General features: G+C 37.0%; 2 protein-coding genes across 9 annotated transcripts in view; one reads left to right on the forward strand and one right to left on the reverse strand.

Moving 5' to 3' along the window:
- The first annotated feature begins 89 nt into the window (after positions 1–89).
- LOC117158161 (potassium/sodium hyperpolarization-activated cyclic nucleotide-gated channel 1) lies at positions 90–4,051 on the forward strand. The gene is made up of 8 exons (XM_033336799.2): positions 90–322; positions 416–637; positions 800–986; positions 1,090–1,224; positions 1,593–1,785; positions 1,860–2,051; positions 2,129–2,352; positions 3,702–4,051. The coding sequence occupies exons 1-8, from the start codon at positions 90–92 to the stop codon at positions 3,981–3,983; spliced, it is 1,668 nt and encodes a 555-aa protein (XP_033192690.2). The 3' UTR covers positions 3,984–4,051.
- Positions 4,052–5,640: 1,589 nt separating this feature from the next.
- Positions 5,641–27,637, reverse strand: part of Ppn (proteoglycan-like sulfated glycoprotein papilin) — a 162,332-nt gene continuing 140,335 nt past the window's right edge. For 3 of the 8 annotated variants that reach the window (XM_076624535.1, XM_076624536.1, XM_033336791.2), the window contains exons 24-39: positions 27,037–27,393; positions 26,593–26,769; positions 26,210–26,389; positions 25,300–25,479; positions 22,531–22,746; positions 22,223–22,393; positions 20,990–21,403; positions 20,195–20,407; positions 19,780–19,965; positions 18,983–19,219; positions 18,216–18,538; positions 13,100–13,250; positions 12,248–12,748; positions 11,510–11,665; positions 11,307–11,420; positions 5,641–9,265 (exon numbers count right to left, since the gene is read on the reverse strand). In XM_076624535.1, the coding sequence (XP_076480650.1) occupies positions 9,063–9,265; positions 11,307–11,420; positions 11,510–11,665; positions 12,248–12,748; positions 13,100–13,250; positions 18,216–18,538; positions 18,983–19,219; positions 19,780–19,965; positions 20,195–20,407; positions 20,990–21,403; positions 22,223–22,393; positions 22,531–22,746; positions 25,300–25,479; positions 26,210–26,389; positions 26,593–26,769; positions 27,037–27,393 (3,779 nt within the window). In that variant the 3' untranslated portion in view covers positions 5,641–9,062. Of the gene's footprint in view, positions 9,266–11,306; positions 11,421–11,509; positions 11,666–12,247; positions 12,749–13,099; positions 13,251–18,215; positions 18,539–18,982; positions 19,220–19,779; positions 19,966–20,194; positions 20,408–20,989; positions 21,404–22,222; positions 22,394–22,530; positions 22,747–23,354; positions 23,526–25,299; positions 25,480–26,209; positions 26,390–26,592; positions 26,770–27,036; positions 27,394–27,637 lie in introns of all 8 variants that reach the window. The other 5 variants (XM_033336795.2, XM_033336792.2, XM_033336793.2 and 2 more) reach the window with 5 other exon arrangements.

The raw sequence follows: 27,637 nt of genomic DNA on the forward strand, positions 1-27,637 counted from the left end.
AATTCCAGATTTCAAATATCACATTTTAAGTTTCAAGTTTCAAATTGCTATATTACAACTAATTAGACAATTTGTAGCAAGAGAAAAGCATGGATTCCGGCGTGAAGCCCCATATCTGTGCCTTAAAAAATAGTGACAAATACTACATGTTCGGTTCAGATGAGGACATCACGTGTAAAAATATATGGATAAACATGTTCCAAATCAATGGGAAAACACCGAGGGCGAAAATATTTTTCGATAGTATGGCGCACGTGTGTGCCGAGAGAAGAAGGCATGCTTTGATACATTGGTGGATTATTCATCCTTGCAGTAGTTGGAGGTACCTATGAAATTAAGGTTATAAACGAAAAAATAAAAAATATTTTTAAAAAACGGTTAAACAGATACAGCTTGCACTAAAGAAATTTTTTAGGTTTCTATGGGACTTGGTAATGACAGTGGTATATATGGTTGGCTTTCTGACGATCCCATTTTCCGTCAGTTTTATTGTCATGAGTCACGATAGAATTCGAATGGATAAATTCAATTTTTTAATCTACGCTTTCTGCTGGATGGATATAGTATGCAATTGCTTCACTGGATATTACGACAAGAAACTCATGCAGGTGGAATTGGCTCCCTTCAAGATATTCATGTACTTTCTTTATATATATCTTTTTAGAATGCAGAATTTGCATATAGAATATTTTGTATTCATTTAAATTTTAATTGATTTAAATATCATGTGATATTAAGAAATATCTAGTATGAAAGTTGATTGATTTAAGAGTACAAATAACATGATTTATTCTCATAGGAACTATTTAAAAACCTTTCTTATAATGGATATCCTTTCTTCATTGCCATGGGATCACATAACTTTGCCATGGCGAAGTCTTCCTGGAAGAGAATCTAATCATTTAGTTTCTCTACTCAATCTCTTACCTTGTTTGAAGCTGTCGCGTTATGGCTACGTTAATATGCGAATCTCCGAGCTTTTTAGCGTAATCTCCCTTTTTTAAATTTAAAGGAAATTTTAAAAATTTATAAATAATTTTAACTGCGCGCGTACATCATTGTTACGGATATCTTTATTCGGCATTTTAGCATTTCGAAGTGATGCACTTTTATTACGAACTATTTTCCACCTTCATGCTGGGATTTTACATAATGTACTGGTCTTCGTGTCTGTATTACTTGATACCAGTGTTAGTTTTGCACTTCAGTAACTCTTTACCAGAAGTAAGGGATGAAAAATATATACTAGTACCTATTCTCAGATTTCAAAATCTAATTAATAAATAATGTTTAATAATATATTATGTTCATGAGTGAAAGTTCATAGCATTGCATCTTTTTTTAAATTAAAAAGATTAATGAAGTTAAACAAGAGGAATTAAATATTTCACTTTTATTCAATATGAAGAGTAGAGAAATAATTGTTTCTAGTGATTGCAAATAATAAAATTGCAACAAATAAATATTATTACAAAACGATAATATTAAAACACAATTCGCGTGAGATGAAATTTCACTAATGATAGCCTCTAAGAATTGCAGAAATGTAGATAGAAAATTTATAGTAATATAATTTTATAAACGTTATACAGGAATGTCCTGAATGTTGGATGACAGGGTTAGACAGCAGCAGCATACCTTCCAGGTTTCAATATACACTCTTTATCGTCGTGGAGAAATTAGCAGCAAGTGGTTACGGTGGTTTCGTGCCAAGAACAAGCGGTCACATTGTACTGAGCTTTGTTCTTATACTCATTGGTAGAGTGCTCGAATGTTACATTGCAGGCAAGATATTTTCTAAAGAATCACGTAGACGCATATATCTTCAATCTCTAAATAGTATATGAATCTCATTTTAGTGATGCTGATTCAAATAAAAGCAGGAAAACAAGCATCGGAATCGAAATTTCAAGAAATAATAAATCAGTTATGCGCTTACACGAGTCAAAAACAATTACCAAAGCACATGAAGATTCGTCTTCTGGCTTATTACTATTATCGTTTTAGGAATAGTTACTTTCGCGAAAAGTCTATCTTATCTAATTTATCAGGTAACCAAATATAATTTACTATTTCATTCGTTTCTTGATTAAGATTTATAATTAATTAATAAATCGTTGTAATCTAGAACAATTACGTCAAGAGATTGCGCTTCAATCGAGCCATCGTTTAGTCCAAAATGTAGCAATATTCAAAGATTTACCCAAATACGTTTTACGATCCATCATAAAGAATTTGAAATTCGAGCTTTATCTACCGAACGACGTGATCATCAAAGCAGGAGCTTATGGCGATTGTATGTTCTTTTTATCTGCTGGAACTGTCGCTGTACTAACACCCACTGGCAAAGAGGTATGTGTATCCTTAACATTTCTAACCAAAGAAAAATTTAAAATTTCCATTAAATCTAACTTAAACTTTTAAATTACAGTATTGATTTAACGTGTCATATATTAATTTTCCTCTCTATTTATATCTCTAATCCCTAAACGTGTTTATACATGCTAATATGATTATACACAAATTAATAAGAACATATTAAAAAACATTTATTTACAATTTTATTATCGAACTGATACCATTAGATTCCATTTCTCCCGAAATACTTTATTCCGTTCATGAATGTCCTTCCTCTTCATACCTACAATTTTCTCCTACCCTATAAATGTAATTATACACATATCAACAAGAAAATATCAAACAAAATCATTTTCTTTCAATTTTGTTGTACCATTCATTGTTCAAGTACCATTAAACTCCATTTTGTATACGTTACATTTCATTTTTCATAAAGGTACTTGCCCGATCCAGATTTTACTTAAATTTAACACACCAGAAAGATCGAACCCTTCCCTTTAAAATGCTTTATGATTTAAGGTCCTACGACTTTTCATCTTTAGAATACGTCAGTTTAAAATGAATGATAACTTGCAGCATTTCGCTATCGCTGTCCTTCTCGCACTCTCGGATCTCTCTGTCGCACGCGGCTTTCCTAACCTACTGCACACATGCTCATGCGCGCTAATTAGGAACGTGCACCGTACTACGCGCGTAAGCACGTGCAATAACTAGGTCACGTTGTTTCCGGGAATTTCGGTCATTTATCTTTTCGCACAAATTCGTACGCGTCGCTTTAAATCGCTGTATCTCCGGAACCACTTGAGATATCGACTTAAAACAAAAAGCATTCTGAAGTGTATGTTTCCTGCTATCTTTCAAGCTACTTTGCATTCAACTGAAGTGATTATTGCGGTAATTTGTTGTTGATTTCTGTGACTACCTTTTTATAAGATGAATAAATTGTATGGCAATTAACGAATGAATGCAATGATCAATATTATGGAGCATAGTTAAAATTATATGATGTCTTTATAAAGACACTGATTGTGAGCTAATAGGCGTGTTATAGTTTTCTCACATATTAATTGAGATTAGGATAAAATGCTTGTTACTGATATATTTTTGTAATTACTTTTGATTATTTGAAGGAATTTCGCAGTAATTATAAAATGAGTACAAAAATCGATATAGAGAGATTTTTTTTGCAAAAAAGGTATTCGATGTGAGACACAATTCTCTTTCAACTCCTTTCTCACTTTCGTTTCTTAAGATTCAATTTTCTCAAGGCAGTAATGAGTATTCGTTATTTTCATCATTCACGAAGCTAATTTCTTTCCTTTTTTTTTCTTTTTTTTTTGTAGATCTGTCACCTGGACGACGGAGCCCATTTTGGAGAAGTAGCGCTTCTAGTTGGTGAACAAAGAAGAGTCGCAAGCGTGATCGCGATTGAAGTGTGCGAGGTGTACCGTTTGGATCGCAAAGATTTTCGAAAGTGCATCTCCGTGCACACGGAGTTATTCGCGAAGATCGAGAGACTCGCGACCGAGAGGATCGAGAGAGCTATGATCATTGAAGAACACCATAAACGTCATCTTAAGCGAAGTTCTGTTCAAGCTGATAGAAAAACTGTAGGACGTTACTAAAAAGAGAATAGTTCGAATAATACGTAATATTATACTCAATAATAATAAATGTTAATATAGTAATTATGTTAATAATTCTTGTAATTATTAAATAAACAATGTGATATAAAGATTTAGATGCAACAAAATATTGTTAGAAAAATTCACATACCTATTAATTACGAGAAAGAATAATCCTCGTCAAGAAGTCGCTGATAGCAACAAAGTTCCTCGATAAGAAAAATAATCATGCTAATCGTTTAATCATATATTTAAGGATCTTATATATTATTATTGTCCATACAATGTTTGTATAGTGGCATTCCTTCATTTCTACCTTTATTTTATATATATAATTATATATATTTATATTATATTAATCGTTACCTACGGTATAACTTACAAGTACTAAAATCACTAAAATCTTTAGCACTGTCGCGATGTGTGTGATGATACATTAGAAACACGAATTTGTATGATTAATCTAATCTTTCTTTCACGTCTTTCATTTTTCTCTTTTTTGGCGAATTTTCTCGTTTCCTCGTATTTTTCTCATGTAACTTACGCTTAAATCCTTCGTCGGTGTATTCGTAGCAACAATCGTAAATCGTAGCTGACTCGTTAAGAGTTTTCTTCACTCTCTTTAGTTTATATAAGAATATTAAAACAAAATTTTTTGAAAAGACTTCTGTTGATTCTACGCGAGGTACGTTCCATTGCATATTTTTGTTTAACTTTATTCTACAGAAATTAAATGAAATGCGTTTCTCAAAACTGTAAAACACGTAGAAAAAGAAGTGAAATGAATTTCAAAATTACTCGTATAGAAAGATCCTATTTTCACTTATATTTTCCAAAACGATTAAATTCACAAAATTCAAGTTCTAAATAACTGACTGAAATTATTCATTACACGAATCAATAGTTCTATTATATTATCTTAAATCCTTAATTATTTGCGTATACAATTATAATATATCATTGTAACTATCATAGCCATTCTAAACATCACTATATGTTAATTATCATTATCACACTACCTTTGTGTTACAAAAAGAAAACGCATTGATATTTGGAAAATTGATTGGAAATCGACGAATCAACCGGTCACGATCGTTTCTACGAATTTTACAAAGTTTCCATAAGGAATTGTCCAACGGTCTGTAAGATAGGTTGATTAAACGAGTACAGTACGTAATACAGGGATAATTATATACATGTCCAGTGTATAACGTGTAAGTGAATATGTTGCCATTGTATAGACTTTAAAATCACACGGTACAAATATAAATTATTTACTATAGAATAGAGAAAATCTACCGAAACAACTTGCTTGACGTTATGTACCTTTTGTTCTTTCCTTGCGTTATCACTTCTTGTAATAAACACGATACATTCTTTTCTACGCTACATTTTCTTTAGTCTTCTTTTTTTTTTGTATTTTTTGCTTGTTACCGTTATGCAATCAGTAGGATATATCTATGTAAACTAGGAGAATTTATGCTATTTATACATTTACTAAATAATGTCGTGTTGCTACGTTACTACAATCGTGTCATGTCTAGTTTGGTCATATCTAAAGGATTACGGAGGAGAAGAGTACTCAATATCTTTCCATTATTCCTTGTTTCTTTCCTTTCTTGCTACGATTCCTCCGGGTAAATGAAGAAAACGATAATAAAGGTTTACATGCTTCATTTCTTTTAAAGCAATACTGTGATTGTCACAATTTCCAAATTTTATCTAGATCCTACTGTACATAAAGACCACACATGAGAAAAACATGACAAGTTCATTTTTGTTGATTTTCTCATTATTTTGTTACACGTATTTTAATATAAAATTTTAATATGTTTGTTATACATTTTTTACGTCTATTTTAATATGAAATAGTTCAAAAAGGGCATCTTGTAATAAATGATAAATCTATAATATTTTGTACGAAACGAACAATTATGTTGCTCTAACTTCATTAATATAATATCGAATATACAATAACATCGAATTTTGAAATTGCTCTTCTATAGAAGACTTGCTAAAAAAAATGTGACTTGAGTCATATTTCCACTTGTGGTCTTCATACGTTTGATACGTAATTAGGAAATAATATACGAATATATATTTTATTCGATAAGGAAACGTAAAAAATTGGAGGAATAGCTTTTTCACACTTTGGTACGATCGTCTAATATCTTTTTCTTTTTAATGACTATCAGTAAATTTCTGCGATTGAAAATCTTCAGACAATTCGTTCTGCTTCGCGTATACTACTATTTTTGTATTTACACTAATGGTAATCTGTATGTAAAGTTCTATTTAGCACTCCTTCCTCGACACTTTCGAAGGGCTTCTAATAAGGCACTGTCATTTACTGTGACTGAAACGATCAGACGAAAGAAGAATATCCTTTTTTTCCTACAGTTCCGTGGATTCTTTCCATTATCGAGTAAAACTTACGCTTACAATATATCTATAATATTTATATATAATTATAAATGCTTTTGGTACCTTCCTTCAGAATTTTGATACGCTACAAGCTACTGATATTTTTGCGACACTTCAAGATTAAAAGCATAAATTATCTTTTACCGATGTTGGAACGAATTACGCATACAATTTTCCAATGATATGTAACCTTCTCCCACTCTATATTGAAATTAACCCTTTGTTGATTGAACCTTCCTGAACTTCTTTTTTGTCAATCAGTAATAGAAATACATTTTTTCCTATATTTTTGTGAAGAAGAGACAGTATATCAAAATTGGTATCAGCTTTACCAAGAAGAAATATGTCGTTTCTAACTTGTTAGAATATAAAATCGTGTAAGAAAAGGAAATAATTTTATATAAGAGTTTCACGCTACTTTTTGATAAGTTCGGAATTGACAAACTTATGCTCTTATTCTCAAACATCGAGGCTTCACGATAGATGATACGCTATACATAGTAACAGTGTGTAGTTAACATTACGATTAAAATGTTCAGGAACAAATATATAAATGTAGCACGTTAATATGGTGAAAGAAGGTGCGTATCGTGATTGAATTACTGATAAATGCTTGTAAATTGTTATTAACCTCTAACGACTTAACTGTTCGATCTTCTTTTTAACGAGCTTTGCAAATAAAATTTTAACCACCAAAACCTTTCTAATTTTATCGATATGTTTATTAATCTATTATACAATTTTCAGAACGAAACTACGTAAAAGCGCAAAACTTAAAATAATTGAAACGAAAACATTAGCAAAGAGTCAATTTTCCTTTCCTTTTTTACCAATTCTTCCCATTCTTACTCATTTTACGAGCCAGCATATTGTCGTCACGATGTTGCACCTTCGCCATCCTTAATCGTCGCTATGATAATCGTAAAATGTTGTTCATTGACAGAGGATTGTTTTGTGTTATGGCAATATATTGGAATATCGATAAGGGATATAAGTAGTAACAGTATCATAGAGTATATAAATGGTGTACTGCGTAATAAACTATTTATATTTTACAACGTAACGTGCGTATATTTGTATGCTTCATACAAATAGGTACAAGTTCCCCCTCCCCCGAATTCCCTATTTCTTCTTTTCTTTTCATTTTATGCGATCGCTTAATGCGATCTATCCCCTTAAAAAAAGAAAAAAAGATATAGCGATCTTAACTCGTTCTTTCGCGACATTTTCTTTGTTCCCCTGACATGTCTATTTTACGAAGCTCTTTCACTTACAGAATCAGATTGATCGATACATCGCGTTGTCGTATGGATTCATCGTGACGACTTCCTTGGAACCTTGCGAATATCTTTTATTCTATCCTCAAGAGCTTAAATTTTTGTTAAAATTTAACAGAATACGTTATTATCGCAAACGTATGATTTTTGTTTTAAATCTAGAATTAAGATATGTAATGGAGTTTTTTTAGAATTTTGAATCCATTTATTTCTTAACTTAGAATACATTAAATGATAAAACAAAGAGAGAATTTTAGAATATTTGATAAATTGTCGAATTGTTTACGTTAGAGAAAAATAATTTTGCAAGAGTTGGATATTCAAAAAAAAAAAAAATCGTTTAGAACCTAGGTTTACTCATAAATTGCTAAATTATTTTTCCTCGACTATATCTTCACTAGCTATTTCGGCTTTCAATTTCTGTATTTCATCGCATGATTCCAGATTATATTCTGAGATGGCCAACGACTGGAACGCGAATTAAACGGAAAGTAAAATGAAAAGAAGAGCAAATGTTATCGATCGATTAATCGATCGAGATGCGCTTTCTCTCGTTCCCCGGAGGACAGCGATCATTCCTATCTTGATATGGCTTCGACCGACTAGGATTCCAGCGTCAGATCGTATATACATACATAAAACGAACAACGACGAACGACGACGTTGAAACAGAATTAAAGGAAAAGAAGAAACAGCAACGATAAAATCATTTTATGTCTCGTTGTGCAACTCTTTCGTTCTCGCGCTCTTCCGTCTCGCTGTTGCTTAATTATATATTAAAAGTATCTATGTATAGACGTTCTAAGGCTTTGGCAGTGAATTAACGTCACGTTTATGCGGCACGTGTTCGAGACAGAGGAGTTTTGTGTCCTCGAATCGGATCGAATGACCACGCGGCCTCGTCGTCGTCCTCCTTCGTTTCTTTAGTAACGATACATTTGAGAGCCGAGTCTTCTTTTTTTCAGACGTCTCTTTTGCATGATAATAGTGAATTTGACAAGCTACAATTTGTAGATTGTAAACTTTTCTTTCGAAGTTTTACGATCCTACATCCTAGAATTTTTAATAATTTTACTATCCTGTGCCATCGAATCTTTAGTAATTTTATAATCCTATGTCGTAGAATTTTTAATAATTTCACTACATCATGTCTTGGAATTCTTAATAATTTTTCTATTCCATATTCCATCCAAGTAGGATAATTAATAGTCTCATAATTTGAGAAATTTATTTTTTTTTTCTTCTCAAAATTCATCAGTGCTGAAAACTTGTGACTTGTCAAATTTTATTAACAATACTAATTGAACTATGCAAGAGAGACCTTATCGTAATTGCTCTGCTTTGTTCATCGGGCTCGCAGGAAGCAAACGAAACTTTCTTAGACGAGATTCTTCAGAATGTACCTTCGCCTCCTTCTCGATGTGTTCAGGTGAGGCCCTCTGGAAGGAAGCTGGCCGGCTTCGGTACAGGATCGGCAGCAGAACTTCGCATAGTATTTGTGCGTACAGTATCTTGCTTTCACGATCAGGTCACACTTCGCGAAGAACGAGTTGTCCTGGCAATTAGGGTGAATGAAGATTCCTAGGAACAGAAAAATTATTTCTTGAACTCTAATCAATTTCGTTTCTTTCATGACATAATAACGTCATTTATCAAAATGTTGAAATTGTTGAGAATTTGTATATTTTGAATTGATTGAAGATAGTTGCACTTTCTTGCACAGTTGAACTTTTTTTACTGTTGAAATAAGCTTTTATTTTTTAAGAGAGTTTTTATCTGTCTAATTATATGTATATGTCGGGTTTACATTAGAATTAGGGTTAGGGGCGTGAAACGCATCTTCATTTGGATTACACATTGTCGTTATGCAATAGAGAAGACATTGACTAGTGCAAATACGATTATTATAGAATTGGACAAGTAACCGTGGTAATTAGATATTCGAGAAACTAATGTCAATGATCCTAGGTTCAATAACGAATCCGCGGTCAACGGGATGATAGATGAACGTTCTCACAAAATCTAAGTCTGAATCTTTATTGATAAAACGTGAAATAATCACTGATCGTAAAGACGTTACTCTGTAGTTGATGAGATCGCGAGAGAGAATGAATTTCCGTCCCGATGATGCTACAGAGGAAAACTATAATGGGGTGTGTCTAGGGACACGAGATTGTAACGTCAATTCACATCAGAGACCAGGCCACACACCACGGACAGGATGGCACCCAGATGTCTGCATATCCTTGGCGCGCACCCTCAATAGTCTTAAGTGCCCACCAGGGGCCTTGGCATTTTCATAGTTAAGGTCCTTCGGACCAAGCGAGTATTTCCTGTCTTAGATTTCCCTTTATGTTTATTGTCTACCACGTGTTAGCTTAGAAAGTTAGTTTTCTCCACATCTGGTATGTTCCGTTGGCAACTTTCTCGCCAGGGCGGCTAAAACCCTTCCTGGTCCACCAACCGTCTTATTATCCAATCGGAGACGGTGTCTACTGCCCTCACTTCCTTAACCAAAATTGTCATCAACAAATCCGATAGTCCCGTGTCCTTAGACACACCCACCCCTAGCTTTCCTCAGACACAGTATCGTCAGTAAAACTTCACTTATTCTGTATCCTTAGAATAGTCAACATATCTATATCGGTCTCTACCCTTATAAGTCGCGTACTTAATGTATTGTTGTAACTAAGTCTTACATAACGTGGTTGGAGTGAATTGTGATTTATGCTAATTCAGTGCGTGTTACATTGTGATTGGTGAATTCACAATAAAGGTTGATTAAAACAAAGTTAATTGTTGTGTTACGACTGAACTATATTTTATTTTCACCAACCAACCCTAAAAATTACGTGACAAGATCATCGAATTCGTCGAGGATAGCCTTCGTTCAGAAAGTAAGGAAAATTGGCGTTGCTAGTGGGAGACGCCGTTCGTTGAAAAAAATAGGTCTCCCCTATCTTCCCGTAGTTGGGACAAAGACTGTTTATCTGTTTGAAGAACTTTAGTCAACTAAATCTTAAGATTTATAACGGGCCCTCGGGCTAGCTGAACATGTACTGCCGTGACGCATCGATATCTGGCAATCATCTTACTCGAAGAATAGGGTCTGCGTGTGGCGAGCCACGGGACAGAAACCGTTGGGATGTTTACTGTCGCGTGCCGCCACAAATATTTCTTTTAAGGAGAGCTATAGAATTACTCCATACTTTTGTTAGACAAAGCATTCATCCCGTGACCGCGGCTACGTTCGGCGACTGGCTGTCGCCTCGAACCCAAGCTCATTATCACAAATCTCGAACAAATACAATCGGATCGAATGACAATTGTTTAATTACGCCTATGATAGAATCTAGATTACGGTGTTAAGGGATTATCCAAAATTCCAAAGGCTCCGGTGTTCTTTCATCTCCGACATATATATATTATTATTGACAAGTTGAATACTTGAAATTCAAAAATTTCTGTTTCTAGAAGTTATAGTTGTTTCAAAATTTGCGTAAATAAAATAATGGTAAATAAAATATTATTTTAAAAAATATACTGGTCAGTAAAAGTTAATTTTGATTTCAGCTTTCGGATACTTTCGTCTGTACAGTATATAGAAAACACAAAAGTTTACCAGCAACTTGTATATCCACCATCGCAAAAGCAGACGAATAATCGTTGTTCGCTTCGCAACGGTATTGACCAGAGTCTTCTCGATTTGCGTCGCTGATCACAAGTCTGTTCAAATCTGGAAATAAAATTTCACACATTTTTTGAACAATTTCTCTGCTGAAAAAATGAATTATTCAATAATGCTAGATAAATAGAAGTACCTACCAGTAATTTGAATTCGATTGTTTTGGTGAATCAGCTCGTTATCTTTGTACCACAATACTCGAGGAATCGGATATCCATCGACGTTACAAGCGATAGTAACGTCACTACCTTCTGGGAATTGGTTTTGTCCTATCGATATGTTGGCCGTGACAGGCACTGCGAAATAATTGATTTCACATTAAGAAATATTTGTAAATGAAATTGTCAAGAGAAAAAAAGAAAGAAAGAAAAAATACAGAAAGTAATTTGAGTATATTATAGATCGTGTGCTTACCTCTTTTTATCGACGTTTATTATTAACATAAACATTGTACATAAATTGAACATAATCATTACTAGTAAGAACATGCATGCAAGCAAATTAAGCATGGTCAATATAACATATAATGAAACCGAAGCATTCGCAGTCGTTACAAAAGAAGAGAGAAAAACCAAATTGCACTGTGCTCTCGAAAGATATGCGTGCCACTTCTGTTTAACATTATTTCAATAAAAGTCAGCATTAATTTTATCTATAGGATTCACAAATTTTTACTAATTGCAGGAATAACGAATTAAAAAATTCTAGTATTAAACAACACCTTTCTTCCATTTCATTTTATTATTATAAATAATTCTATGATATGAATTTGGAAAACATCAAAATCCTAATTGATAATATATTTAATATTTTGACAATATCTTTCAGTACGGTGCAATGGGAAAACGGGAAAAGACTACAGTAGAGTACCCTCTCACCTCTGAACCTCGAAGCAAAGTCCAAAGTAGTATATCCAATAGGATTGACCGTAGAAATATGTGTTTGTCTGGTCGTGTACACAAATCCATAGTCAGTAGTTTGAGTTCTGTTAGGTCTATAGGGATACAGAATATTCTCATCTTTTTTAGGAGGATCGACCAGATACTTGAGATATTGTTCGTATTCGGGATTGATGTTGTACACTGGACCGACAGCTTGTAATATTACCGACCAAGAGGCAGCTCTGCCAATTGCGTTAAACGCTTGACATGTGTAAACGCCCAACGTGGGCAGCGTGACGGTTCGGATCAAAAGCGTGTAGTCGGAATCCTGTTCGTAAATTTCCGAAGACAGCGGTAACATGCGATCGCCTTGCCACCAAGTGACAAAAGGTCTAGGCCAACCCCACGCGTAGCAGTGCAGAGATATGGGGGAGTTCATGGTTACCGTCACGCTAGCGTTAGGCTCTCCAATGATAGCCGCAGCCAGTTCTCTCGGCTCTGTATAGTGTGTAAGAGAAAACAGCATGCAGAAGAGAAGAACGTTGAATACCATCACCAATTATTGCAAAGAAAGGTAGTTTAAAAGTAAAGCTAACTCTGCCGCGGTTTATGGATATATTTGTGTTTCCATTTTCTTCTTGTTCTAATTAATTGCAATTCTTTTTAAGTGAATAGTTAAAACGTGCTATTACTAGTAAACACATGGCAGAACATTTCTACATAAAATTGGTTAGATCAGCTACTAAAAGATCAAGTAAAGAGATCAATCATTAAGTCTACGATGCACGATACATTCATCATTACAAGACGTCAAGACAGTCTTTATAGTACTTAACGTATAGTACGTACCTGTGACCACCAATTGGTATTCCACTCTTACCGGTGGTCCTAAACCATTGTCAGCTGTGCAGACATAAGTTCCTCCGTCGTATCGGTCTAAATTAATGATTTGAAGAGAACCATCGAGCAATATGCGACGCCTGCTCTCTGAAGCTGCAATCTGGAGTCATTAATCTTTGTTATTATTACAATTCCATCTAATATTTAAATTTTTCAATACTCTAATCCTTATCTAACGTCATTTATTTCTAGTCTTTTATTCTTACAAAGGCAGGATCCGATAAAATTTAAAACAATACAAATCCTTTTTTATAATACTTGTGGCGGCACGCATCACGGAACTTTCCAACGGCTTCGTGATACAAAGCGCTACGCCGTCAAAGCGCAACACCGACGTGCCCAATGTGCCATCGATATCTTCACGCTCTTTCCGCCGAATTTCTCGGAAGAGCATACACGTGCCAGCCGCGGCGGCACATCTAATGAACGCACGCTAGTGGGGATATCGATAGGCAACGAAGGGAAGAATCAGTTCGATCTGAAAAAAGGACATTCTACCCCGAGCCGCGAAGCGCGAATGGTAAAGAGAAACGAGTCGGCTATTTTCGAGAGATCAGTCAATCGTCGCTGTTGTTAATCGTCGTCAAGCGTCAACTGTTGTTAATTGTTAATTGTTATTCATTGTTATCGAGTGATAGAGTTTAATAAACGTTATTGGTTGAACATACTTGAGTACCTATTATACCATACACCTCAAACTGGTGACCTCGACGTGAGTTAAAGCTAAAGAAGTGACTGTGATAGTGATACTGAGACTCTAAACGTCGCGAATTAAAACAGCTGTGCGATAGCAAATACCGACGGGATCGTGAACGGCGCACAACGAGCCTGCCAAATAATTAACATGCCCCCGCTGCAGCCTTCGGAGGTCACGGCGTGGTTTACGCTTCTGGAGATGCAATTCGAGGACATGGATCTTACGGACGACAAGCGAAAGTTCGCGACCCTCGTCAGGTGCGTCGGCGACCGGTATCTGTCGCATATCGAGGACGTGAAGAGGATACCAGAGACGGAACAATACGATAAGTTAAAAAACGAGATCATTCGAGAGTTGGCTGATAAAGCCGGCACGAGGTCACGCAGGCTGCTGACTGATGGGGCGACCGAAAGCCGTCCCAATTCTACCAACACCTGAGAAGACTAGTCGGTCCCTCCATGCCGGACGATTTCCTCCTCACACGCTGGAGGGAGCGACTTCCGGAATATCTAGACATCGCCCTGGCCGCGGTGGATGAAACGGACGTAGAAAAGTTAACGCGGGCGGCCGACCGGATCTGCGAGACACATTCGTTGAGAAGACAGAAGGTCGCTGTTATCGAGACCGAAAGAGCGGGAAGCGAACGGCGAGATCGCCCCCCAGAATCGTCGGACAAGCTCTCCAGAATAGAGGCACAAATCGAGGCACTGCGCCTCGACTGGCGCCGCTACCAACGTCCAAACACGAGACGGTACGGACCGCGCCCGAGAGAAGAGTCACAGGACTCCGGTCTTTGTTACTATCATGCGACGTTCCGAGCACGCGCGAAGAAGTGCCGTTCACCATGTACATGGAACCAGGGAAACGAGGCCGGCCATCCGTAAACGCGGCAAGCGACGACGGCCTAACATCCCGTCGCATATTTGTGAGGGACAGGAGCTCAAAAATCTCCTTCCTAGTGGACACCGGCGCCAACGTATGTGTATTTTCACGCAACAAAATACACGGGCCCGCGAACGAAGATACGTACGAATTGTTCGCGGCTAACGGGTCACGCATCGCGACCTACGGCACCATCCTAGTGTCCCTCGACTTGGCATTGCGTCGAGCGATGAAATGGCGTTTCATTACAGCAGACGTCGACACACCCATCATCGGTGTGGATTTCCTCAGTCATTACGAATTGTGGGTGGACGCGAGGAATAAACGCCTTATAGATTCTACTTCGAACCGGTCGACGAGAGGATACGGCCACGACTCAGACGGCGTCGATCAAGACAATTATCGGAGAATCGACGTATCACCGACTCCTCGCCGAATTTCCGGATCTAACCCGCCCACCGGCTTTCGGACGAGAGAAAACTCGGTACGGTGTGGTACATCACATCGAAACCACACCAGGCCCGCCTGTCTACAGCAAACCCCGCCGACTCACACCTGACCGACATAAACAGGTTAAGACGGAGTTCGAAGTCATGAGTGAGCAAGGCGTGATGCAGCCATCGAGAAGTCCATGGGCATGGACTTACACGTCGTTCCAAAAAAGGACGGAGGGATTCGACCGTGTGGCGACTACCGGCCGTTGAACGCCCGCACCATCCCGGACAAATATACACCGCCGCACATAGAGGATTTCGCACAGACTTACATGGTAAGCGCATTTTTTCTAAAATCGACCTCGTTCGCACTTACCATCAAATTCCGATTGCACCGGAAGATGTCGAGAAAACAGCCATAACAACACCGTTCGGTCTGTTCGAAGCGACCAAGATGATGTTTGGGCTTCGGAACGCCGCGCAAACATGTCAGAGATTCGTGGACGAAATCATACGAGGTCTTGATTTCGTCTACGCATATATAGACGATTTCCTCGTAGCTTCCGAGAATGACGAGCAACACCGCGAACACTTGCGGGTCCTGTTTAAACGCCTCAACGACTACGGGGTCGTTATTAATAGCGCGAAGTGCGAATTCGGCGTCCGCGAAATTCAATTCCTCGGTTATACTGTAACCGCCGAAGGGATAAAGCCGCTGGTTGGTTAAAGATCTTCGAAGATACCTCGGTATGATTAACTTTTACAGATGTTTCATACCGAGAGCCGCGCATACTTTCCGACCACTCAACGACTTATTGAAAGGCACAACGAAGCGCAACGCGTCTATTGAGTGGTCCGAGCATGCCGAAAAAAGCTTCCGCGAGTCGAAACGCGTTTTGACCGACGCGACAATGTTAGCGCACCCGATCCCCGGCGCGCCCGTTAGCCTCGCGGTTGACGCATCCGACTACGCTATTGGTGCGGTATTTCAGCAGCGCGTCAACGATTCTTGGCAACCACTAGGCTTTATGACGAAAATTCCATCCCCCGCGCAACGAAAATACAGCGCGTAGGATCGGGAATTGCTGGCGATGTACTACGCGGTTAAACGCTTTCGACATGCCGTCGAAGGTAGAGAATTCGCGATTTATACAGATCACAAACCCCTAATTTACGCGTTCAACCAGAACCTCGACAAGTGTTCGCCAAGATAGTTTCGACATCTGGAATACGTCGGACAGTTTACGATCGATATCCGACATATAAAAGGGGTAGAGAAACATATTGCGATATTACAGCCGAGACCGTGCGACCGTACGTACCGGAACCGTTACGGCGCATCGTATTCCAATCGCTATATGGACTTTCCCATCCGGGGATGCGTGCTACGCAAAAATTGGTAAGTACGCGCTTCGTCTGGCCGTCCGTAAATAAAGATTGCCGAACGTCGACGCGTGTCAGAGCAATAAAGTCACCAGGCACGTATTCTCGCCTGTTGGAACGTTTGGAAAGTTATATTCGCAATGATACCAGTATTGTCTAACATGTATCGATCGTTTTTCGCGTTTCGCGAAGCCATTCCTATCGCCGATATGGAAGCGCCAACCGTGGCTTCGGCCCTCCTTTCTACCTGGATATCTCGTTTCGGCGTACCTTTGAAAATTACGACCGATCAAGGACGTCAATTCGAATCGAGGAATTATGCCGGTTGCTCGGCGTCAAACATCTGCGTACAACGGCCTACCATCCAGCGTCTAACGGGATAGTAGAACGCCTACACAGACAACTAAAGGCGGCGATTAAATGCCACGACACGAGCAACTGGGTCGGAATTCTGCCGATCGTCTTATTAGGTATGAGAGCCGCGATAAAGGACCTAAACGCAACGGCGGCCGAAATGATTTACGGCACCGGCATACGTTTGCCGGCGGAATTCTTATCAACTAGTCAACGGGCCAACTCGGAATACGCGAATCGGCTGAGAGAACGTATGGAGAGGATCAGACCACACCCGGTTACGCGTTACGGCGTAAAATTTTCGTTTTCAAGGAATTAGAGACGTCGCCATACGTGTTCGTGTGCCATGACGCGCGATTGGAGGACCATTACAGCCACCGTACGATGGGCCGTATAAAGTTATACAGAGAGGCGATAAGACATATACGGTAAAAAATAAATAATCGCGACATAATGGTTTCCGTAGGTCGGTTGAAGCCCGCGTTCGTCATTCCCGAAGATTTCGAGCAAAGAACCGCTGAGACTCGCAACGTGCTAATTCCGGTAGACCAAACGAATGTTTGTGACAAAAACGGGGCAAACGACAATAACCAAACGACGAACGAAGAAAATACCCGGAATAGATACATTACGCGGTCTGGGCGAAGAGTCCGATTTCTAGATCGGCTTCAGGCAGGTTTCGGATAGGCGTTAGGAACCGGCGAACGTGCACTGCTTTGTAATATTTATATGTTTTTTATTTACGTAGCGTTATCACTGGTAAGGGGGTACTGTGGCGGATACAAAGCGTCGTATACAATACCGTCGGATACAATACCGACGTGCCCAATGTGCCATCGATATCTTCACGCTCCTTCCGCCGAATTTCTCGGAAGAGCATACACGTGCCAGCTGCGGTGGCACATGTAATGAACGCACGCTAGTGGGGGTAACGAAGGGAACAATCAGATAGATCTGAAAAAAGGACATTCTACCCCGAGCCGCGAAGCGCGAATGGCGAAGAGTCGGGTATTTTCGAGAGATCGGTTAATCGTCGCTGTTGTTAATTGTTAATTGTTATTCATAGTTATCGAGTGATAGAGTTTAATAAACGTTATTGGTTGAACATACTTGAGTGTACCTTCCGTACCTATTACACCATACATCTCATACTTTAATAATATCCCTAACTTTAAGTTTTATCCAATTTCATCAATTTGCAATCGTTTTTCCGATAAATTCAGGATCCGATAAAATTGAAGATTATAGACATGAAGGCAGAACGCGTGTTTTCCTAGAACTAAGATTATATTTTATAATTTATAAAAAATCTCACCAGCATTGTGCCCTTCCTCCACGTAATGGTTGGTTTTGGATGCCCGAAAGCAACACACTTCAATGTCACATAGCCACCCTCCTGAGCGCTAACGTTTGGTTCTTCCGGTGGCTTGATCGAAGCTGGTTCCGAACCAACCGGCCGTGCAGTGATTACCGGTCGTGGAGTAGTCGATAGAACTTCATCGACAGCCGGTTCAAGACAGGAAGCGCCGCAGCCATTGTTACAACATTTCATTTCTCCGGCGCAATCAGCGTCTGTGAGACATTCCTGTTCGCATCTTGTGCTGTTCGATACGCTCGGACAGCGGCCTGGTTTCGTAACTAAATTAAAAACAAATTATTATATTATATACAGTTAAATTATGCAAGTAATAGTAATTGGGAAACTATTAGTTGACGTCATTCGTATAACAATTTTTCGTCATATATTTAATAGGTTTATCGTGAATGTGAGCGGTAAATTGCAAAGTTAAATCATGGCAGGAGAAATTCATTTAGTCTACGAGATAAAAAGAGGAGCACCAATTCTAGATGTTAATGTCGGTTTGTTTCTTATTAAAAGGAGAAAAATGTTTAATTACTTTACTATGTAACTTGTCGTCAGTCGAAATCGGCAGACTTTCGTTAGAAGAGGGAAAAATTAACAAAGTTAGGATGGATATGGTATTTGGATTCTTGTAAGTGGATTTGGTTATGACTGGATCTGAAATCGATAAATGAAAAGAAGATTAAAAAAGAAGAGAAGGTTCGAATGTTTCCAGTTACCTGATCTACAAACTCCTCTGTATTCGGTGCCATCCTCGGTACCAACCAGAGTAATAGCACATTTGGTGTCATCGGGACAAACCTGTGTCCTGCAAGGATCCACGCAACGACATCGTCCGCAATCCTGAGAATCTACGAACTCCTCTTTGCCGTAAGGACAACGAATCATATTGCATTCCTCGCGAGCTTCCGCACAAGGATCCTTTTTATTCTCTTCGGAGTCGATCTCGTTAGTAGCTATGAAAACACCCATTACAGTCACAGCAAAGAAAAATACAAACATTCTTACAATAGAAAGAAAAAAATATAAAAATGTATACAAAAAGTAATAATAAAAGAATAATAAAAAACATATTGCGGTGAAAGCAATATTACACAAATTTTGAAGCTTATAACTAGGAACAATAATAGCTGATAGGATAAACGGTTGAGAAATAAAAACTGTGGAAAAATAAGAAGCAGAGTTTTTCAGACAAACAGACAATATCGCTTTATGACTCGGAAGGAATATTTTAAAGTAAAATGATTAAAATTAAACAGTTAAATTAAAATCCATTGCTTTGTAAAAGAGAAATAGAAAATGTGATTTATCGTGCTCTTCCCCCCCAGATAGAAAAAGGATGTTAGGGAAAGGTAACAACAAAGGATTTGTAACAACATTGATATAAAACATTAAGGCTACAATGTACAGTGATATACAATAATGAAAATGTGTTCACCATGTTCGAAGCTCAAAATATTAAACGTGTAACAAAAATATCGTTTAGATCGTTGGGGAACACCGTTCCTCGACTTACTCGACTTACTGGTAAGACAAGTGTTAATGCAAGACTCGAAAGTCTTGAATCTGTTACGATTTCCACCACATCCAGTATAAATGAACCCTCGACATGTTTGTTGTTCGTCGTCGAAATAGAATCGCTTGGTATAATCATGTCGACCCGAAGCACAAGATCCTGTGTCGACCGGTTCTTTGCAAATCGCTGGATCATCATTGTTCAAAATTATTGTTGTCGCGAGCTAATTTTATTCTCTCGAAAAGAAATTCCCGATTTCTTTTCAAAGATTTATTGATAGAAAATTATGAGAAATTCTTTTCGAGTAATATTCTTTCGAATTTCTTTCGCGTTTCGTTTAAAGATTTCGGAGATCGTTTACGTTGTTAGTAAGTTTGGGTGGAATTTTGCGTATCAAACGAGTGGAAGTACTTACACAAGCTTGAGAGGCTGGTACCGTTTCCAGGTGGCACGGGTTCTTCGTGATGAATGCAAATCGATTCACACTCTGCCATCGTGCTGAATCTATTCGCGTTGCCTTCACATCCGCCGTACAGAAATTCGCGACAAACGCGACTGACATAATCATAGTAGTATTTGGCGAAAGAGCCTCTACAAACGCCAGAATCCACTGGTAGATTACACATATCTGTAAAAAGAATTTTTTAATAAAGATTTAATAAAGTTGCACAACAGAGGAATCTTTCAAATTATTACTCAATTTCTTTGGAATACATATGATAATCTGTTGATTAGACAATAGAAAAATTAGACAATAATTCATGAATATATTTTAAATAGAATCAATATTTATTAATCTGTTTTATATAATCATTATATATCTATATAATATCACTGAATTTTATCTTACTAAATATCCTAAGAATAGTAAAAAGAATTATAAAACGATAATAAAACCGCTTAAAATGTCTAAAATCTCTAAAAATACAATTTTACCCCGAATCTTGTTTAGAATTTGGCTATAGTTATATCATAACTAATAACGTTGATAAATTGCTGTTAAATTAAGTTTCATTACGAAAGATTCAAATGTAGCTATATCTATAAATCCATTAAAATTTTGTCATCATCTTGATGTCTAGAATCGATTCTATGCATATATCTGTAGATATTTTTCCGATAAATTTTGTAATATCCTGTATATAGAGCTATAGTCCCACAAACCATGCTGCCTGAATAGTAATAAAAGTAATAAAATCACTACACATACCTTGACCATGGAATTTTCCGCAAAGACGTTCACACTGTTCTTCCGTCTGGAACCTATTCGCGTTTCCTTCACAGCCGCCATAGATAAACGCCTGACACAACTGATTGTGTGAATCATAGTAATAAGCGGTGATATCACCATTGCAAGAACCAGGATCGACAGTCTTGTAACAAATCGGATTCTTCGAGACAGTTTCAACTGATACAATAGGTACGACAGTAACATTTGCAGGTGTTTCTGTTTGAACATGTTTCTGACACTTCCTTTCACAGGATTCTTTATCCTGGAAACGATTCTTATTACCCTGGCAACCGCTATATTCGAATTCGTAGCAAGAATCTGATTGATGGTCGTAGTAGTGCTGTTTAACGACACCATTGCAGGGACCAATGACTTTGGGTAGAGTGCATGGATCTGAAGAAAGAAGTAAAAAGAAAAAAGTATGAGAAAGATACATAGTGTAACCATTAGAGCAATTAGTAGTAAGTATTATATTTAAAGTAATTATTTCTCCATTTTTCTCAAATTATAATTAAACGACTTGCAATTTGTAAAGTTTATTTTCAGAATTTCGTGTCTTTTGTTATCAAACTTGTTACTATAGTGCAAGAGAATTTATTATAGTGATTATGGTAAATTTAATATTTATGGTAAATTTATTTACAGTGATTGAAACAAGAAAACGATGATTACTTAATTAGAGCTTAATGTAGTAATGTAATATAACTAAAACAACTAAAAGGATAATTCATAACTAATAACTCACAACAACTCGACAACTAATGGCTAACAACTCTCTCGCAACTAACTCGCAACTCGCCCCCAACTCGCTCGCAACTAACTCTCAACTAACGAACAATTAGACTAACTGACTTTCTCCACCAAGACATCCCTTTATCATCATAGTTTTCGTATTCCCACAACACGCACGCGTTCCGCAGTCGTCCATGACCGACGATGGTCACGTACGCCTTTCCAAGTAACTATTTTTCTAAAGGACATATTGATGAGCCACTTGGCCCGTTGGAATTTTCCCTCCCTTCTGGCCTATGAGTACTTCCACCTTCTATCTGCACTGTATTTCATCGGGTCTTTCTTGATTAATCTTTCCACGATACTGCATTATTAATTCTAATTTCATTTTCTATTTCAAAGTTTCACTAGTTAATAATATTGGTTGAATTGCGCAAGAGAAAGCGCAGTCACATATGTGTAATGTGTAATGATACAAACCTTGAACATCTCCACATCGATATTCGCACTCTTCGTGACTGTCGAAATTATTTCCATTGCTCTGGCAGCCGCTATACACAAATTGCTTGCAGACACCATCGCCGCTGTCGTAGAACCATTTGACGTGTTCTTCGGAGCATTGACCAGTATACTTCGAAAGGAAGCAGAAATCTGGAAAATTTTACGTATTAAACTTTAAATTCGCATTTTTATGTTTAATTCATGTAATCCCAATGTTCCATTTTATCTGCAAATATTGGGGTTGTATTAGACAAAATATCCGATATTTTAGCTACAAAAAATATTACCTGGTCTAAATCCGTCCTCTTCCGATGGTGTGATGGTGCTAGTGGTAGTTTGGCACCTGTTAAAGCAATCTTGTTCGGTAACAAAATTATTCTCGTTCCCGCCGCAACCACCATAGTAAAATTGTCTACATTGTTGTTCGTACGAATCGTAGTACCATCGTTGAGTATAATTGTGGCATTCTCCCAAAAGCGCGGGCAGGAGACAGGTGTCTTGTTCTGTGTTTGGACAAAGATAGCATAAGAAATCTGCCTTGTTTCAGCATATGATACCGAGAAGTAAAAAGCTCAATAAAATCCTTGGAAAATCACTAAAATATTATCCTGAATCTCGAATAATCGTCGGGAACAATTTCTTGAAAAATTCTGTAATAAATCTCTTTCGTTTTCCTTTCATTCGTTTTAAAGATTTATTGAACTTCTTTCCTCACATTTTGTAACAAATAAAGCAACATACAACGTATATAACTTAATTTATTGCAAATATATTTATGCGATGGACGTATATTAAGAATATATTTGTTTTTGCAAAAAACGCACATTCGAGTGTAATCCGTAAAACAATTTACGTGCATGCGGTACGGTTGACATCGAGAACAATTACACAAGAAAGGAACAATAACGGTAATACAGCGAAACTGACACGGAAAGCGTTAATTAAGTTGTAAGCGTTAGATTATTTTTTGTTAATTTATACTAAAAGGAATATGTTGAAAGATACTTTATAATTTAAAAGAACCTAAAGTTTAGACAAAACAGAGAAGAGATAGTTGTATGTTTAAGAAATATGATGAAAATAAGATGAATGTGATTAGACGAAGTCTTACCAATTTTAGTCGGGCAATCAGACTCGCATGCGTCCCTAGATTCGAAATTATTTTTATTCCCACCGCAACCGGTATAATAGAATGGCATGCACCGATTCTCCGACTGATCAAAGTACCATCGAGATTGCTTCTCGCCACAGTTACCTTCGGCTCGTGGCAGCAAGCAACTATCTGTTAATCGCATTAATTATTATATCATGCAATATTAGATTGTAGTATATTGTCGTTAACGATCTGCGGTCTTTTTTTCTAAATTAATGCACGATACAGAGTGCTAAAAAATATTAAAACAATGAAAAAAATGTACGTACACTTCAAGTAATAAGTAGTTCAAACTAGTAAATCAAAACTGAAGATAGAAATTAGTTAATTTTAATCACGTTTTAATGATTAAAGTTTTAATCAAGTAAAATTCAATTTTTACGAAACATTGAAACGCTTAAAATTTACAAAATACACATAATATGCAGCAATCTCCAAAATAAAATACGCATTATATTACTTAAAAAGTGGCATAAATCTTTAAATTCTTTAATATAATTCTTAAAGCATATTTAGTATCGTGTACAATTATTTCTACCATTATATATTTAATTTTATGTTTCACTATTTTGACAGATTAAATAAAGGTCATAATTATATAATTTATTGTAAGTCGTAAATTGTTGTGTTATTGCAACTATCTTACGACCTTTGAAATATAAGCATTATTTCGTGCAGCTACCAGTTCTATTTCTACATTTCACATTTCTAGAATTTCATAAAAAATATCCCGTTTAAAATTTTTCCGTTAAATTCTCTTATCACAATCGACCAATTAAGAAATAAGACAAATAAAATCAGTGCGTTCATGAAAGAATAAGAAAAGCTCGATTATTTGAATTTTAAAGTCATACGAATTAACCAAATTAAATGACTTTCCTTCTTTCTTGTAATACCATCAATAAAAAATCACCGACGCGATCACTCATAAAATATTAATGAAAGGAAATCGCACTACTCCATTGAGAGAGCTCGTTCGAAGCCAGACAAAAGCTATCGAACGATCGATCTCGAGACGAGAACCGCTTTGCGGAGGACATAATACGACAAAATCAAGTTCCATTGATTGGATTGACTCGTAGAACGCTACGACAGCTTGATATCGCGTGCAACTTAAATGGAAAGGGTGCTTTTAAGTGCATACTGTGCTTTGATAAAAGGCAATGCTTGATATAATCGATTACGATCAATAGTTAGGCAGAAGAAATAGAAATTTGTAAAACCAAGATATTCAAATTACAATCAACACTTTTCTCGTTAACCCCTTGACATCAGTCACTTTGAAGAAAATACTTTACATGGAATGAAACCTGGCGAGAGATAATAATTTTCACGACTATTTCTCGGAAGCTGTCATGGATGAAATTTCATCCCATGCGAATTTTAGCGTTAGTTAAAACCCTGTTATATCTTTTAGGCATATTCGATACAATCGAATTTTTCTAACGTTAAAATGAAAATATTCTTATTGATACACGTTATCCCGCGATTTAATTTCGTTTTAAATATCTTCTTGAAATAATACAAATCCTTTTCGTTGCTGAAATAAACATTCGATGATCACAACAGAGTTAATATTAGTTGTCAAAGGGTTAATCGTGTTTTGTGCCAACAAATAGAGACAACGACAAACGAACCATCACCAACGACAACATCGAGAGTAATTTCTCAATTATCCAATATTAAACCATTCCTCAAATATCAATGAACGAGAAACGACTCTCTTTCTGAATATTGCTAGCGATACTGTTATACAAGAAGCAGATAAGCTTGTTCCTTTGATCTCCCCGTTTTCTCTTTTCTCTGCTATCCTTTTTATTTGATCACTTTCTTTTTCTTGGATTCTTTTCCCTTTTTTTTCTTTTTTTCTTTATGATTGTTTCTTTTTTGCTTTTTCTGATACCTTTTACGGGGCAGCGCTGCTCACAGGCAGCACGTGTAAGGAATCTATTGGCATTGCCTTTACAACCGCCGTAAACAAATTGGCTACACATCTGACGCACGGTGTCATAATACCAGCGTAACACAGAGCCCGGACAAGGGCCCGGATCTTTCTCCAGGCGGCACACGTCCGTCAGTTTTACTGGAAATATGTATTTTTACGGATTACTCATAGAGCTTTGATATATTTGACGATGGTCGGTGCCAATTTGGTGCTTTTATGTGACATGTGGTGCCTGAATGTTTGCTGAGATCGTGTTTGATGTTTGGTTGAAAATGTAGATTCGGATTGTTGGCGTGATATTTTCAGACGAATACTAAGTCGCCAGAATTGTAGTACAATAGAAAATCGTAGTTCATATCCATTTAATATATCCGAATGTATTTCGTTGTATTGTATTGTGGAATTTGAACGAACTATCTGGCGATTTAGTTTCAATTATTCTTCTCAATTTCTCCGATTGACCGCAGCTTGAAAATTGACTACCAATCAAAAAATTCTGTTCACAGTATGTAATAAAAAATAATCTCGCGTGAATTATTTTTCTGATCGTCTAAATAAATTACTATTAAATAAATTAATAATAAATCTTTCCACTCCCATTGCTAGCTGTACTTCTGTTCCCTTCACGTTCGTCAGAAAACAACTGTAAAAAGATCGCTTAAAAATCAAAAACAATTGTCAAAAAGGTTGCCATACGAAATATACGTTCTTCGATTCGTTCTACAAGCAAAACAATAGATAAAAATCTGAAACACTTTCAAACGAATCTGGTAGGAAAGAATATCTAATATGAAAAATGGGTTCAGGCAGTAGAACGAGCATGATACGTGCGAATGTCGAATCAAGAGAATTGTGCTGGAGAACGTACCTCGTGTCCTCCCTGGTTGCAAGCATTGTTGGTGGCATGCGATTTCCGTCGCGAAGTTGTTATCATTTCCTTTGCATCCACCGTAGCGGAATTGCTCGCAGGCTTGCGATTCTGCGTTGAAATACCATTTAGTGAAGTTGCCTTCGCAGGGACCTGGCTCTTTCGACTGTTCGCACGGATCTTCATAAGTAACAAAATACAAGAGAGCACATTAACAATGAAGTAGCAGTATATAAAACATAAACTTAACTTTTACTTTTTGGAATTACAGAAATTGTAAATTGAAAATATTTATTATCATATTAAAATAATGATTTGTCGTAAATGTTATCAAACATTGGTAAAAACGAGAAAGGAATTTTAATAAGAATTGGTGAAGTTACCCAAATCATCGGGAGTGACACAAAGCTCTTCACATTCTTCTTTCGTTTTAAATTTATTCGCGTTTCCGAGACAACCGCCATAGACAAATTGACCACACTGTTTCCTTCCAGAGTCGTAATACCAAGTAGGGAAGTAACCCTCGCAGGGCCCAGAGATTTTTGGCAGGTTACATGAATCTGCGAAATGTTTTGACTTCTAATATCTCGGATATAATTAAAATATGCAATGTTTAAAACTATAAGAAAAATTTAACTTGTACGCATAAACGTTGTAAATATTGCGCAAATATTATAATGTCACAATTATTACAGAGAAGGTGCATATGTTTTCTAATAAAAAACTAATTCCCTAAAAATATATCATTTTTAAATTTTTCTTAAATATCCAATTGTATTTCAACGTTTTAAATGAATTTGAATTTTTTTTTGTTTTATGTACTTTACCTTTTCCTTTGGGCTGCACACACACTTGCTTACATTCTTCTTGCGTCTTGAATCGATTCTCGTTGCCCTCGCAACCTCCATACCAGAACCGCGAGCAACCACCATACTCCGTGTCGAAGTACCATTTGACGGTGAAGTCCCGACATGGTCCTCTATCTTTCTCCAAAGCACACGCTGCCCCAGGAGTAGATGGAACAGACAGACAGCCCTCGAAGTTTTCTCCTTGAGCTTCTTCCACCCCATCGGGACAACATCCATACTTCGAGGTGTCACAAGTGCATCCAGCGAAGTTTGGACCCTTTGCTGGAGTTCTTCCATCCGAGCAGCACTTGAATTCTGTATTCTCACAACCGCAGCCTGCAAGAAACGATGCGGTACTGAGTACATTTTGAAGTTATGTTTCTCCACAATATGAAGTGAATTAGAATTAATTTGTATAAGGAAGAAAGATAAAGATTATAGATTTGTCTATTTCTGGTTCCATTTACATCTGTATTTCTATTTCTATGTATTTTTATGCTTTGATTATTAATAAGGATCTTTTCGCAAGGAAAATTCTAATATTAATAATTAATAGTAATAATTAAGTTAAGGCAGATAT

Source organism: Bombus vancouverensis, chromosome 14 (genome assembly GCF_051014615.1).
Source record: "Bombus vancouverensis nearcticus chromosome 14, iyBomVanc1_principal, whole genome shotgun sequence".
Lineage (NCBI taxonomy): Eukaryota > Metazoa > Arthropoda > Insecta > Hymenoptera > Apidae > Bombus > Bombus vancouverensis.

Bases quoted from the DNA above. Each gene is read 5' to 3' on its own strand.
- LOC117158161 (XM_033336799.2), top strand. From the start codon at position 90: ATGGATTCCGGCGTGAAGCCCCATATCTGTGCCTTAAAAAATAGTGAC. The intron at 638-799 runs GTACTTTCTTTA...TTATTCTCATAG, and splicing joins GCTCCCTTCAAGATATTCAT to GAACTATTTAAAAACCTTTC. The intron at 1,225-1,592 runs GTAAGGGATGAA...AACGTTATACAG, and splicing joins TCAGTAACTCTTTACCAGAA to GAATGTCCTGAATGTTGGAT.